The sequence below is a fragment of the Chiloscyllium plagiosum genome, chromosome 3, assembly GCF_004010195.1.
Source record: "Chiloscyllium plagiosum isolate BGI_BamShark_2017 chromosome 3, ASM401019v2, whole genome shotgun sequence".
Lineage (NCBI taxonomy): Eukaryota > Metazoa > Chordata > Chondrichthyes > Orectolobiformes > Hemiscylliidae > Chiloscyllium > Chiloscyllium plagiosum.
In genome coordinates this window covers 18,703,050-18,718,158 of record NC_057712.1, presented here as the reverse complement: position 1 = coordinate 18,718,158, position 15,109 = coordinate 18,703,050, and the positions used below count along the sequence as shown (strand labels likewise).

The window sequence follows — 15,109 nt, the reverse complement described above, 5'->3', positions numbered from 1 at the left end:
TGCAACGTCTATTCACAGGCGCGATCCGACTACTGATGGGCACGGGGGCTTTGACCTGCTCCGTTTCCGACCTGGGCCGATTCACCCCTCTTTACCCGACCTGGTGATCCCGGATTCCTCCGGGGACACCATATCGATGCCCAGCTTAGTGAGGACACCTGATCGGCATAGTCCGCAGCAGCCCAGAACTCCTGGTCTCAAGCAATCCGATAGCCTTAGCCTCCGAGTCGCCGGATTACAGGCGCGCGCCACCACGCCCGGCGAGTAACAACACTACTCAAAAGATACTTCTACCCAACGTCACAAAGCTTTGCGTATGATGTAGGTACGTCGTTTATCCGTGAGGGCGGGGTCACGAACTAGGGCCCGCCCGTTGCTCATCAATATTCATATATGAGGACGGGGCGAGGCTTTGCACGGCTGGAAGGATGAACTGCCGGCAGACTGGCTGGGTGGCGCATGCGCCCGGGGGTGCTTTTTTGGGCATGCGTGGAAGCGTTCTCGTGAATGGCGGGGGAATAGCAGCAGAGGAACAAGGGAGAGAGAAAAAAAGAAAGACTGGAGTGGGGGTGGATAGGAGCAAGGAAGGGGGAAACGGGGGCAGTTCTGTGTTGGAGGGGTTCGTGCATAACTGGGCCGGGGTGGGGTGGGGTCCAGTACCACTACTACCACCATTATCACCACCACCACCACCCCCCCCAGCAATGGAGGACGAGAGCATCCCCCTGGTAACCTCAGCGCCCAAATACAGTGAGTCTGACTGACTGAGTCCTGACACAAGGCTATGTTCTCCTCTCCTCTCTCTAATTGTCTTTGTCTATCCATTCCTTCCTCTGTCTTCCCCCCTCTGTGTTTACATGTAACGCCCTCAGTCTTTCCACAGTATGAAGATGGCACTGCTTCTTCCTTGGGCCTCAGTCCGTTTCGATCAGACATCTCCCGGGCAACCTTTCCTCCTCTTTTCCACCCCCATTAAATAAACCAAAATCATTTTTATGTTTTGCTATAAGAGAGAGAGAGAGGGATCCGCGTGCACGTGTCTAGAACACTGTTTACCAATGTTTATTCCACCGCGCAATCGAATCTTGGCAAGAGTAGGTTTCCATTGAAATTCATCACCAAGGGAATTAAATGGAAGTCTTGAGTGTGGGAAAGGGTCCAGGCTAAAGGGTGCATACAATATGTGGATAAATAACAAATTTTGAGTGTTTTGTGTTCTGCAATGTACAGGTCCTGGACATGGGAGCACGCTTCAATGTTTACCAAGTTACAGTGGCCTCCAGTAATTCTGATTCATTCGCTGCTTAGTTTTAATTTGACAAAAGTCTACCCTATTTTAAAAATTGGTTAGGTTTTCAAAATGTAATATATTTTCACTTAATTGTCAGGAATTTTATGCTTGAATATATATTTGCATGCAAACAAAGTATTTTCTAGAATACATACAAAACAAATGGCAATGCCTAAATCTATGTCACTCCAAACTATTGAAAGAAAGTTATTTATGATGATTTACTCTCTCAGATTATTTAGTCCGAACATTGATTTTTTTTTGATTCCTGTCCAAATCATACATTTGTGTCCTGACCCAGTACCAGTGCAGATGGCCCATGAAAATGGAACCCGTGGTGCCATGTAAAAGCAGGGGCTTTTTAAAAGACCAAAATACAGAAGGTTTTAAAAACTGGGATAGCAGGTACATATATGGCACCAGGAAACTACTGAAGTGGTAGGTTCCCACACCCTTAACCACCTGTTCACCAACTTAATCTGCTCATTTGCTTCTAATCTACTAGGCTACTTTGCATGTGGTTCAGGTATTAGTTTAGATTATCACCTTTACAACACTGTTTTAATTTAGCACATAGTTCCTGCTACTTATTCTTAGAAATTTATTCTGAGATCTCTGAACTCAACTGATGCTTATAGCTCGTGCATCACTAACGTCAGTCTTATCACTATTAGCAGTCTTGTCTTTTGACTGTGTGATCCCGATTCTGTAATTTTGTGGCATAGTGCCTTCATGCCTCTGTCTTCTAACATGCTCCTTAAAATCTGCTTCTCTGATCAAGCTTCTAGTTAACTGCCCCTCATCCAGCGTATCATCCTCTGCCATTTTCACCCTACAGTCAGATCCCACCACCAAAAATATATTTCCTACTCCGCCCAATTTGCATTCCGTGAGTACTGTTCCCTCTGTGACTCCCTTGTTAGGTCCACACTCTCCTCCAACCCTCCCACCTGGCACCTTCCCCTGCTGGTGTGAGGTGCAAAACCTACACCCACACCTCTCCCCTACCTCACCCAAGGCCCTAAAGGATCATTCCAAATCCGGCAGAGATTTACTTGCATGTCCTCAAACCTCATTTACTGCATCTGTTGCTCTTGATGTGATGTTATCTACTTTTGAGACCAAAAGCAAATTCACAGAAAGGTTCTGGGAACAGCTCATCCATACGCACTAACTAATCCCATCCATCTCAACTCTTTTGCTCTAGCACCTCCATTACCCCCCCACCCCCATTACTGCCCTTTTGACCTGACCTACATGTCCATCTTCCTTCCCACCTATCTGCTCCACACTTCCTACTGACCTATCACAATCACCTCCTCCCTTTGCTCACCTATCGTCCACCCCAGCCTCACCTCCCCCATTTATTTTTCAGCCTCTTTCCCCCTCCCCAGTCCTGATGAAGAGTCAAGCCTGAAACGTTGACTCTCTCGCTCCTCAGATGCTGCCTGACTTGCTGTGCTTTTTCCAGTGCTACACTTTATCAACTCTGACAACTCCAGCATCTGCAGTCCTCACTATCTCCTAATATTTCTTTATGTGACTCAATATCAAATTTGCTTTCGTGACATACATTAGATACTCTTTGGTACAATTTACCGCTAAAGTTTAGGGTTAAGAAAGAAATAAGAATTGCAAATTGTTGTACTGTCTGCCCAATAAGTAAAATTACTAAAATAACATAAATTTAAAGCAAACATCTTAGTTCCACAATATTAACATGCTATATCTAAATAGCATTTTTGGAGTAGGTTTTATGAATATTGATATGTTTCTCTTTGTTTCCTATTAATAATACATTTATATCAAATTATACTTCAATAATGCTAGTATTTCTGTTTTGAAGATTGAAGGTTAATGTTGGTTTCCTGTTTTGTAACAGCAAAGAAACCACGTTTTGATGTGTCCCTAGTGCATCTGACGCAACAATTTATGCAACTTGTGAATGAGGCACCTGATGGTGTCCTTGACATGAACGATATTGCAAAGATGCTTGGGGTGCGAAAGAGAAGGGTTTACGATATCACCAATGTACTTGATGGGATTCGTCTTGTGAGAAAAAAATCCAAAAATTTAATTGAATGGATGTAAGTCAATTTTACACTAACTGTAAATTGGTTTATTCTGTAAGATTCTTTGGTATTCATTCAAATGTATCTTGACATCGTTTTCTGGTAATTGAAAAAGCGGGCTCTCAAGAACGTGATATGTGGTACTCTTCAGAGCTCACTGATATTTGTATTCTTGAAATAGCTTTCAATGTAAATTTAAATTTCCTTTTACTTTGAGGTGAATGCAGCTTATGAGTGAAAACCCACTATTTTCAATGAAACTGTTGTAAATATTTGTACATGCTCTGAATCCAGATTTGAATTGGTTAGATGCAAGTTTTATTTTCTCTCCTGTACCGTCTGCTGCTAAAGTCTGCAAAAATGTAATTTGAACAACTCCATTCAGATTCGTAATGTGTATATGTAAGTCAAGTATAACCTTGACTTTAAAATAATGCTTCTTTTCCAGTCCTTCCATAGCCTATTCCTTATTATCTCTGTAACCTCCGACAGTGCCCAGCCATCCCAAAATATCTGTACTTCTCTAATTCTGGCCTCTTGACCATCCTCAATTTTAATTGCTCTGTCATTAGACATGCTTTCAGCTGCTTATAATAACAGTAAGAGTTTTATTCACAAAATATGTTTGCAGCTCGAAGATTGAATTGCAGTGTAAATTGCATCAAAATAGTCATGATGGCTATGTAATCAGGTTAAAAACATGTAATGATCATGTGGCAACAAAAATAAACACAAATTTCAGCAAGCGACAGTAAAGTATTGAACAGGATATTAAAAGATAAATAAAAATAGATTTTTAAATTATGCTAAAATTAGAAACCAATTAGCAATTACAGCTGCATATCAGTTTCATCATGTACTTAATTCCGAATGCATGGTCTCGGCCATAAACTCTGGAATTCCTTTACTAAATCTGTTCACCTTTCTGATTTGCTTTCTTGAAAAGATTCCTAGAATCCTACCTCATTGGTTAAGCTTTTGACCAACTGCGCTAGTGCTGCAGACCATGACATATTAGTTGACCTTTTGAAGCTTCCGAAAACCTTTCCAATACAAGTTAACAACAAGTATAAAATGTGAACCACTGTTGTGTGTGGTCACCATTTTGAAATGGTGATAATTTGGATTGAAGTAATATTACATAATTTATTGAATGAATTAATGATCCAAAAATATCTTTAACCATAATTGAAGCTTTTTAAAAATCATCCAGTTCATTGTTTTCAGCATCCAACACAGTTAAATTCATTTTGAGTCACTTTGATTATGGTATTGTTATGAGATCCCACTGTGGATAAGATGCCAATCTTTAACTCTCAGAATCATTCCTCCTTACTAAATCATCTTCCTCTCCATCTATTGAATTGAACATTTTGCATTTTTTTGAATACTGTGATGATATGTGATACAAAAATCTCACCCCATAATTTGATAATGAAACCACAAAAAAACTCAACCAGGGCAGCATACTTATTTCCTCTCTGTAAAGGTTTTTCCTTGAATCAACCATCCACCTATTCACTGTGAACGTTATCCTTGAATGACTTGAAGTGTGCATCCCGAGGTTGAACAAGGTATGTTGAATCCATTAGTTTAGCTGCACTGTATGTGTTATTTCTCCACGAACACATCTTGATCATGTCACTTGTATGGGATCTGAACATGTCACACACCAATAAGGGACATTGTTTGTATGGGCCATGGGGAGCTATATTCCACATATTATCAATCCATGACTTCACGTCATTATAATCCATCCAAACATTGGACGTTGCATATGGACAAAAACACCTGGACCTTGATGTTTAGCATGGTTTTATGTTTGGAAATTGTCATATGCTTTGATTTCATCAGTCACACAAGCTAGTTCACCATAAATCTGTCTTTTCACGTCCTATTCTTTTCACTAGAACTGTTTCAAAATTCTCCACTCCACAATTTGGCTGCTGTATAAATTGAAATTTATGTGCATTTCATGGACTTTGCCAAGTTGACTTAATATATGCTTTGTTTTTGCCACTGTATGATGACATATCGCTAGAAACTGACACTTTCAAGGCTTAATTCCAGTTAATTTGCTTCTTTCTTAAATTCTTTTGAAATTTCTTGGGTTGCAAACAAATAAGTTGTATAACCCCTTTCATGACTTCTGAACATGCCAAACCTTGTGGTTGCCAGTTAATTACTTTTGAAGTTACTTTTGTAATGTAAAGAAATGAGGCAAACAAATTGCACATTGGAAGGATAGGAATGATTTAGAGGGACATGGGCTCAGTGCTGGCAAATGGGACTAGATTAATTTAGGCTATCTGCTCAGCATGAATGAGTTGGACCGAAGGGTCTGTTTCCGTGCTGTACATCTGTTCTAGGTTCCTCTGACAGCTTGTTCCGGATGTGCACCACCCACTGTGTAAAAAAAGTTAACCTTCAGGTCCTTTTTAAATCTCTACTTTTATTGGTCAGAGGATTGAGTATGGGAGTTGGGAGGTCATGTTGCGGCTGTACAGGACATTGGTTAGGCCACTGTTGGAATATTGCGTGCAGTTCTGGTCTCCTTCCTTTCGGAAGGATGTTCTGAAACTTGAAAGGGTTCAGAAAAGATTTACAGGGATGTTGCCAGGGTTGGAGGATTTGAGCTATAGGGAGAGGTTGAATAGGCTGGGGCTGCGTTCCCTGGAGTGCCGGAGGCTGAGGTGTGACCTTATAGAGGTTTATAAAATCTTGAGGGGCATGGATAGGATAAATAGTCCAAGCCTGTTCCCTGGGGTCAGGCAGTTCAGAAGTAGAGGACATAGGTTTAAGGTGAGAGGCCAAAGATATAAAAGAGACCTAAGGGGCAACTTTTTCACGCAGAGGGTGGTACGTGTATGGAATAAGCTGCCAGAGGAAGTGGTGAAGGCTAGTACAACTGCAGCATTTAAAAGACATCTGGATGGACATATGAATAGGAAGTGTTTGGAGGGATATGGGCTGGGTGCTGGCAGGTGGGACTAGATAGGGTTGGGATATCTAGTTGGCATGGACGAGATGGACCGAAGGATCTGTTTTCATGCTGTACATCTCTATGACCCTCTGTCCCCTACAAGCCAATTTGATATCCAATTTGCTAGCTCCCTCTGGACCCCATGCGATCTAACCTTACTAACCAGTCAGTCATTTGCTGAAATCCATATAGACAACATCTACCACTTCGTCTTCATGAATCTTCTTTGTCACCTCATTAAAAACTGAAACAAAGTAGTGAGACATTACTTCTCTCACACAAAGCCATGCTGACTACTCCTAATCAGCTCTTGACTTTCCAATTGCATGTAAATCCTGTCCCTCAGAATCCTCTCCAACAACTTACCCGCCACTGACGTAAGCTTCACTGGTCGATAGTTCCTGATTCTTCACTACAGCCTTTTTAAAAATAATGACACTACATTACCCAACCTCATTATTTACTGCAGATTTCTTGCTTCATTTTCGCAGTTGGAAAACATGTAACTGTTGTCTCAAATGACTTTCTTTTACTTATTTCATTATCACTGATATTTTTCCTGATTTGAGCTTAGATGTTGTGTTTGAAAAGCTGTTTGTCTTTTGAGATAATTACAACCTCATCCAATTTGTTGGCCTTCCTCTTCTAGTCATTTGTGTTTGAAATCACAGCTACTGCCTATTGTAAAAGCCAGTGTGAAATTATATTTTTCTCTGATTTTAGAGGCAAGAATCCACAAGAAAAACTAGCATATGAAGCCCAGTCTCGCAAATTAAGAAAAGAACTGGCAGACCTGACAAAAGTAGAAAATTCACTAGATGATTTAATCAAAGACTGTGCTCATCAGTTATACACATTAACGGAAGATCAAGAAACTGCAAGATATCCTTTTAATTCCCAAGGAAGTTACTTCTGCTCAGAAATTCCTTACTTTGTTGAGACAATGTCAATTTGTAAAAGTAACTGTGAAGTCTGAAGCTGATGAGTTCGATAAACACAAGTTTACATCTATAAGAATATCAATTTGGGAACCCTTTATAGCTAGAAAAATCCCACAAAGGATTTGCATCCGATAGATACCAAATCATTCCTCAAAGAGAAGTAACATAATCACATCAGAAGTTGCAATAATCTGTGCAAGGCGCAAAGTGTTCGGTATAATACAGCATGGTGTCGTAATTGACTAGCCGTGTTTCCTAACACTATCTCTAGGTGGCACAAGGAACGCGTAGCCCAGAAACTCCATCTGGCAGAGCTACCTCACTGTCAAGCATCAGACGCAGCTACCTTCCAACTGAAGGTATAGTCTATTGAACCAGCCCTCAAGTGATCAGTCAAGTTTCGGTAAAGTCTGTGGTACTGTATACCGTCAGTCTCACCAATTCAAGATCGTCATATACCTGCAGTGTTATGTTTATGTGTGCTAGAAGCTATATAGATACATACCCTATATATAAAATAAAAATACTCAGGACCCTGTTTTATATATTTGTGTATATGTTTCACCTTTTTCAAAAGTAGAGGCTGTGGAGACATCCAAACACAGCTCCTTTACGGCAGTGCCCTGACCAATCAGAATTTACCTGCCCGATCTGAGGATTCAGATTGCCAGTTCAATGTTCTTCCTGCATCTCCATTGTTAATTATGACCCAACCAATCAGCGCTCTCTTCTCATGCCTTATAAAATGGCGTCTTGATTTTCAAGACTGTTTCCTGTGTCCTTGCTCTGATGAAAAGATGAAAGTTTTCAAATTCAATCTGACTGAGCAATATTTAAGTTCTGTACGTCCAAACATTTACCTTTGAAAATAGAACAAAGTTACTGGCTTCTGTTCAAGTAAACTTCCACTTTCCAGCCATGAGAACAGTTCTCAGTTTTAACATTACTTTCAACTGGTTGATGTAATTAGTGTTTATTTACATTTAAATTGTTTAATTAAACACTACAGTCTGTTTCAGAGTATAAGATGTGAGCCTCTGGTTAAACCTTTATATATAAAGAAGTGGTGAATAGCATTTTCATTTTTTATCAAAGTTAAGTGTACGAGTAAGTTTCTTTTATAATGTACATTGTTATTCTTTTGATGCTCCATATCAGTATGCTAAGGAATAATGTGTTTCGGAAAGAAGCGAATCTTGTGATAGTACCTAGTAGATTTTCATAGCTGCTTTATGTTTGCCTGGATATTGACCAGGATAAAGCATGCTCTGAATTATTGGATGTGATGTCTGCTTAAACAGTCATAAGGCACAGGAATGACAACCTCTCAAGCTTCTCCCTGGTAACTGATAATGAGAAAATATCTGGAAGGGTGTGAATAAAGCATGTGATTTGGATTGCAAGAATGTTGAAAGCCTTGCGGTGGGGGCTGGTGAAGGAAAACTGCAGTTAGAATACCATCGGGAAAATTGCTTTTCCTGATGCTTTATTTTCTTATAATGAGCTTTGATATTTCAGGATTAGAGTTCCAAATAGCACAGTTTCTAGGAATATTACCACAAGCAAAATAGACTTTGTGACTGGTCTTCTATGACTGACTTTGTAACGGTCAGGTTGGGTGATGAGTGATGTGGGTCTTTGTAGAGTGTGGAGATTAGCATGAGGAAGAAAACACAATTGTATTAACTGAGCCAGTTTTATACTGATGTTTATTGGATGAGATGTGAAACTAATGGAGTTCATCACTAGATCGTGTAATTGGTTTGTCACCACAAGACCAAGTTTAAAATCCAGTATCTGCCAATAGGATGAAAGTATTTGCTGACAGAAGTTTGAAAGTAAATCTCCAAAGTCTTGATCTTGTTCTTGTTCAGTTTGGTCTACCTTCTAATGTGGCATATATATATAGTAGGTCATGTGCTGATGTAATATGAAATTAAAATCATTATGTAATGTTTTTGGAATGCTTGTAAAGTTGAAGCTAAGACATATTATTTAACTGCATAGACTGGGCTTCAATGTGCATCAGACTCTATTATATCATACCTGGAAGTATATACTAAAATATTCCATTCATTGCACAACAAATGTATTTTTGTTTCATGCAGTAAAGTACATCAAACATGTTTTGAGTCACAACTGGAATCGTAAGTCTTATTGGAAAAGGCAAGGAAAGCAGAGTTGAATAGAGAAGTTTTGTGAGGTGATGAAGCAAGGTTGGAAGGGTGTATAGAGAAATATCCTGGCACAGAAAGATGCCTTCTTTTGCATCAGTATGATGTTTTCTGTACTTTTAATAAGACATTGGCCTCTTAATAAAAAGCCAACAGTGATAAATAATTTTGACTGATGTCATAACAGGATGAGGGTAAGTGTTGTATTCCACACTCAGATAGTGGAGCATGTCAGCTGATTGGTAAGAGCAATGTTGAGACCTGGAGGCCATTTATTCAGAAGGAACATCTCTCATCTCAGAGAGCACAGTCCTACTAAATAGTTTAGTTTTTCAAAGTGTATATTTGTGCTGGCATTTTATCTTGTACAGCTAAGATGTTTTCAGTAGCTAGCTAAAGAATAGAAGAAGCTAGTGGTATAATTGCATTTAAAGAAAGCTGTGGTATTATTAATTCAGTGTTTTGAGATAACCAAGCATTCAGTATTATAATTAATCTGGAAATACAAAGTATAAATGTTTGTAAAGATGCTACTCGAACCATGTTTTTCCAGTCCTTTGTTTTTATTTCAGATTTCCACCATCCAAAGTATTCTGTTCAATTCACCTTAAGTTGTAGAAATAAATGGTTTCATGTCGAATTTCAAATAAATCTTGGTATCAGTATATTGTGAAAGTCCCTGAATAAATTTTTCACATATTTCAATTTGTTCAACTTAACAAAGGGATACACTAGCATATGTAACCTACCAAGACATACACAGCCTGCAAGCCTTCAAAGAACAAATTGTGATTGCAATCAAAGCTCCCCAAGAAACCAAATTGGAGGTACCTATTCCTAAAGAGGTAAGATGCACGTTAACCTTTTCAGTTTCTTTGGTTTGATTTATTATTGTCTTGTATTCCTGAGTATAATGAAGAGTTTGTTTTGCGAGCAGGACAGACAGATCATAATATACAAGAACAGAGATCATAAGGTGTTTAGACAGAGCGAGGCAAACAGAGTGACAGCTGCATAAAAGGTGCACAAAGGCAAGATGAACACTAGATTTTAAATTCGAGAGGTCCAATCAGCAGGGGAAAGCTATTCTTGAATCTGTTGATATGTGTGTTTGGACTTCTGTATCTTCTGTCTGATGGAAGAGAGTATTACTGGGGGGTGGGGGATTTTTGATGATGTTGTAGCCTAACCATGGCAACAAGTATAGATGGAGTGTATGGATGGGAGGATGGCTTTCATGATGATTTGGACTGTGTACATAAATTTCAAGTGTTGTTGAATTAGCAACTTAAAATGGCTCATCTCCACGGATTGGTGTCCTTCATATACTATTGGCTGATTAAGAGAAACAATGGGAGTAGTTTATGAGCAGACTGCAAACTGTCTTTTCAAGTGCATAGAAATATGTAGCCCAGAGAATAGGAAAGGCATTATGTTTTTCTAAAAATTGAACATTTCATGCAAAAGTTCTAAAAATTAACAATGACTTGGCGTTCACATTTGTTGATGAGTCAGTAATACAGATGTTGGCTGTCGAGAATGATAATATGTTCTGTTTTGCAGTACAGAGATGGATGGCTTGACTGAACACAAACATTATTCCCAGCAAAAAATAGAAGTGGAATGATTATAATCTCTGATGTTATTATTTTAACTGGAAGATTCATGCTTTAATCTCCAGATTAGCATCATCACTGCATAGTCTAAGAGCTCATGTCAATATTACATGTAGAAGTGATGAGAAAACGGTGCTATTGCACCCTCCTCCAGAATGTTCAGTTACGGGCAGCTGAAGAGCGGGGCAGAATATTTAGGGAATTCCTGGTAAGAGTTTTCATTTGCTGGAGGGAATTGGTGCTCTGGTGATACTACTCCCATGAGGGACAGTATCAGTTAAATTCAAGAGGCTTACAAGTTTCATTTCTAGCAGTAAAACCTACAGTACAAACTTGTGATTTTAAACTCAAGCTATTTGAAGTTAGAATGAGCTAAAATTGACTTCGTTGCAAATTTAATTTCTCTTGGAATATTAATGTCAAGAGGAAAGATTTTTCACTATACCCAATTAAACTGGTTTAGAACCCAAGCTGTGCAATCTAAAAGATACTGTTGTATACCGCTTGGTGCTTGTTCCTGTTGCCTCTTTCAAATTTGATATTTCAGGTAAACATCAGTTATCTTTTAGACTGAAAAGCTTATATCTGTGATTGATCACAGGTACATTTGGGGGAGTTGTAGGAATGGAGAGGTGGTTGCGGGGAGAAGTCATGTGTTTGTCCAGCATTGTGGACTGCCAAGGACACATTCTTCAGATTAATGAAGTGGCAGGCAGATTATAATGCATGGTTAACTAGAAGTTTCTGATCCAATACTTGTTTTTTTTTTAATCTATAGTTAGTTATGAGACTGGGACTTTGTTGCTAACTTTGACATTTTTTTTCCTTTTCAATAACAAAAAGTAGCAAATGGCCTGAGTTAAAATAGTGACCCAGAGTTTCTGATCTAGCAATCAACCAAACTACCTTGAGTTTTAAGTGCAAGTTACATTTGAGCAAAACTTTGTTTTCACAATCTTTAAAGTTTTTTTTTAATATAAATCATGCTGGCAGCACATCCTGCCTACATAAGCTCCTCACCCTTTGAAATAATGAAGATGCTGATCAGTTGAACCTATTTGAGAAGGTTCCTGAAATTATGATTGCTTTTCTTTGGTGTAAAAACATGAATAGACAACTTCTAATAGTATTTAGATATTGAGATTTAACTTGCTTTACTAAAAGGTAAGTCGTGTACTACTAAACTGAGTTCAGTATAATTTTTGAAATTATTTTCACTAATTTAAAATCAGGTTGGTCTTAGCTGGTGGACTAAACTCTTATTAAAGTTTTTTTTATTTGCTAAGCCAATTTCCAGTTGTACAATATTAATAAAAGTACAACAGATTACCACTGTTAAATATACCAAGTTTTTTTGTAATACAAAAAGATAAAATTACATTCCATCATAATGTTTTAAGGAATATTTTATATTTGCTATTATTGAAATTAATTTAAGTGGATACTTGAGCCATAACTTGGGAAAAACAGCGCAACTTCAATTTACATCCGGATTCCTGAACATTCTCAAAGTTGAAATTCTTCATGCCACAATCTCTCTCTCTTTATGACATTTGCATTTTATTCCGTTTCAGAATTCTAAAAAAGGTCTTTCTATTTGTGTAGGAAACTATCCAGGTTCACTTAAAAAGTACTGAAGGACCAATTGATGTCTTTGTATGCGAGGTGAAAAACCTGGAAGAACCTTTTAAAAAGGGTACAGACGACAAATCCAACGATAATAAAGGGATCTCTGCAGCTACAGATTATACAGTGACAATACCACCTGAGGAAGGTGAAGATGCTTTATGTGTATCTTATTGGATGCAGTGAACAACATTTTTACTTCATATTGTTGCATGTTAAAAATTTGATTGGTAAGTTTTTTGGTGATGATAGAAAACTTACTTAGAAATTGCCATGTATATTTTATGAATTTTGATGAAGTCAAATGTAGAAGACTAGATGATACTATAACTGTAGATTTTATAGTTCATATATAAAGAATAAGAATCTGCAAAATCTAACAATGCATTTCTCTTTAGTATTGCCGTTTTAAACAACACAGTGCAACTTCATAATTCATAACTGTATCTTGTTTGTTCTGGGAGTGACAGGTTGATTCCAGTGGGACGTAGGTTTGAACCCAATCCATGTGGTTTGTGGTAACACTTTCTCCTGTGCTGTTTACCTCAGTTACAATTTAATTCATGCTACAACAAACAGTTTCTTTAAGAAAATGTTGAAAATTTGGATTTTCATTCAGCATGCTAATTGACCTTACTACAGTTCAGGAATCTTGTGGAATATATCTTACTTTCCCTAAGCTGAGTCTCAGTAGAATATAATGATTTTGTTTTGCTTTCATATGTTTGTATACATGTTAATAGCTTTCTTGCTTAAATGATTATGTGTGAATTGAGGTAGAGTGAGTTGAGAGACCATTTGATTATGTCATCATAGCTGGCATCTCAGTCATGTTGAATGCTCTCCTTCCTCAACTTCTGCGATTCCAGCAAGAATCAGTGAGTAATGATTAGGAGTTCAAACAGCTCTGAACATGTAATTGGTTTCCAGTTAAAAATTCTATGCTCAAGTTATTTTGAGTATTTTTTATTTTAAGCCTCATCTTGTGTATCATATTTAGGGCAATAACATTAAACTATTTGATCTTCAGAGTATTTTCTTTTAACATTAGTTTTTGAACTTGGCTGATTTCCTACATTATCTTCAGATGTTTTTAAAAGCTGGATTAGTTATCTCTGGTTTCTTTACTTTCTCATCCATTACATTTCCAAAGTTAGATACTGAACGGGTTTTAGATAAAATCATTGTAAGATTTAATTTGATTATGAATCAATAATATTTATCATAACAATATGTGACCACCTGACATCAATCTAGGCGCTGGAAATAACAACTCACACAACCTGGTCTATCATGCAAAATTTTCTTTATTATCGACTGAAGGCCTGTGCCAAATTTGAGAGAGCCAAATCTCACCTTACAGGCAATGTCTGATATTCCACCTTCACTATCCCTAGTTTATCTTGTCCCACCAACAGGACAATGTCACTAGAAGTGCTATCACAGTTGTTTACAATCAGTTGGGAATTAATGTCGTCATCATTGATACTGGATCCCTGCAAACCTCATGGCATCAGGTTAAACATAGACAAGGAAATTTCCTATGGATGGCACCTACTGCTCCACTTCCCTCAGCTGATGAATCAGTACTCCACTGTGTTGCATACCATTTGGAAGAAGCATTGAAGGTGACAGGGCTAAGAATGTACCCTGCGTGAGGGACTTTTCTGTCCATTGCCAGAATAACTTGCTCGAGCCACCACTGACTGGAATGGACATATCCTGCTAGAACGACTAGCCTGTATCTACTGCAAGTCTTGAGGTGGCCAACAAGATCTACTTAAACATATTCTCCGCCATCATATCTGTAGCAGTTGCATCTCTCCACGACCGTATTGGTAGGCATACCCATTACACAGACCTTTATAGAAATACAGTCCTGTGTTCGCAGTAATAACGATGCATGGCACTGACACCATGCTAAATAGGATATATCTAGCAACTCAAACTGGGCATCAATGAGGTGTTCTGGGCTGTCAGCAATCTGTAATCTTTATATATTCCCATTCTACCATGACATTACACAATGGGATCAACCCTGGTTCAATGAAGAATGCAGAGAATATGCCCGGAACAGCACAGATGTACCTAAAACTGAGATGTAAGCCTGTAGTGCTATAATACAGGACTGCACGCATGCCAAACAAAATGATCAGCATAAGCATTTTTTATAAGCAAGCCTTTATGTCCTAAGGTGTTAATGCAGCTCTGTACCTGATCATCAATAAGATTGCCAGCCTTGCAACATGTCCCATGTTCATCAAGAATTAATTTCCTGGCAGCCCAGGACGTAAAGAAAAGACAAAATTAGAAGTATTGTGGATCTTCTTTCTTTTTATTTTTATCTTTGTTAATTAGTGTAAACATTTTGAGGTCATTAAAATGACTGGGCAGGACAGTTATAAA

The 15,109-nt window shown here is 38.3% G+C and overlaps 1 protein-coding gene across 1 annotated transcript; it reads left to right on the top strand.

Moving 5' to 3' along the window:
* The first annotated feature begins 431 nt into the window (after positions 1–431).
* Positions 432–13,732, top strand: e2f6 (E2F transcription factor 6). The gene is made up of 5 exons (XM_043678232.1): positions 432–750; positions 3,174–3,378; positions 7,070–7,228; positions 10,192–10,306; positions 12,683–13,732. Exons 1-5 carry the CDS (start codon positions 486–488, stop codon positions 12,887–12,889), a joined length of 951 nt encoding a protein of 316 aa, XP_043534167.1. The 5' UTR covers positions 432–485; the 3' UTR covers positions 12,890–13,732.
* Positions 13,733–15,109: the final 1,377 nt, after the last annotated feature.

What these genes read in the sequence shown, in the direction of transcription:
- e2f6 (XM_043678232.1), top strand. Translation starts at nt 486, where the DNA reads ATGCGTGGAAGCGTTCTCGTGAATGGCGGGGGAATAGCAGCAGAGGAA. An exon ending in AACCTCAGCGCCCAAATACA is followed by an intron (nt 751 to 3,173) that starts GTGAGTCTGACT and finishes GTTTTGTAACAG; the next exon opens with CAAAGAAACCACGTTTTGAT. An exon ending in AGGTACCTATTCCTAAAGAG is followed by an intron (nt 10,307 to 12,682) that starts GTAAGATGCACG and finishes CTATTTGTGTAG; the next exon opens with GAAACTATCCAGGTTCACTT.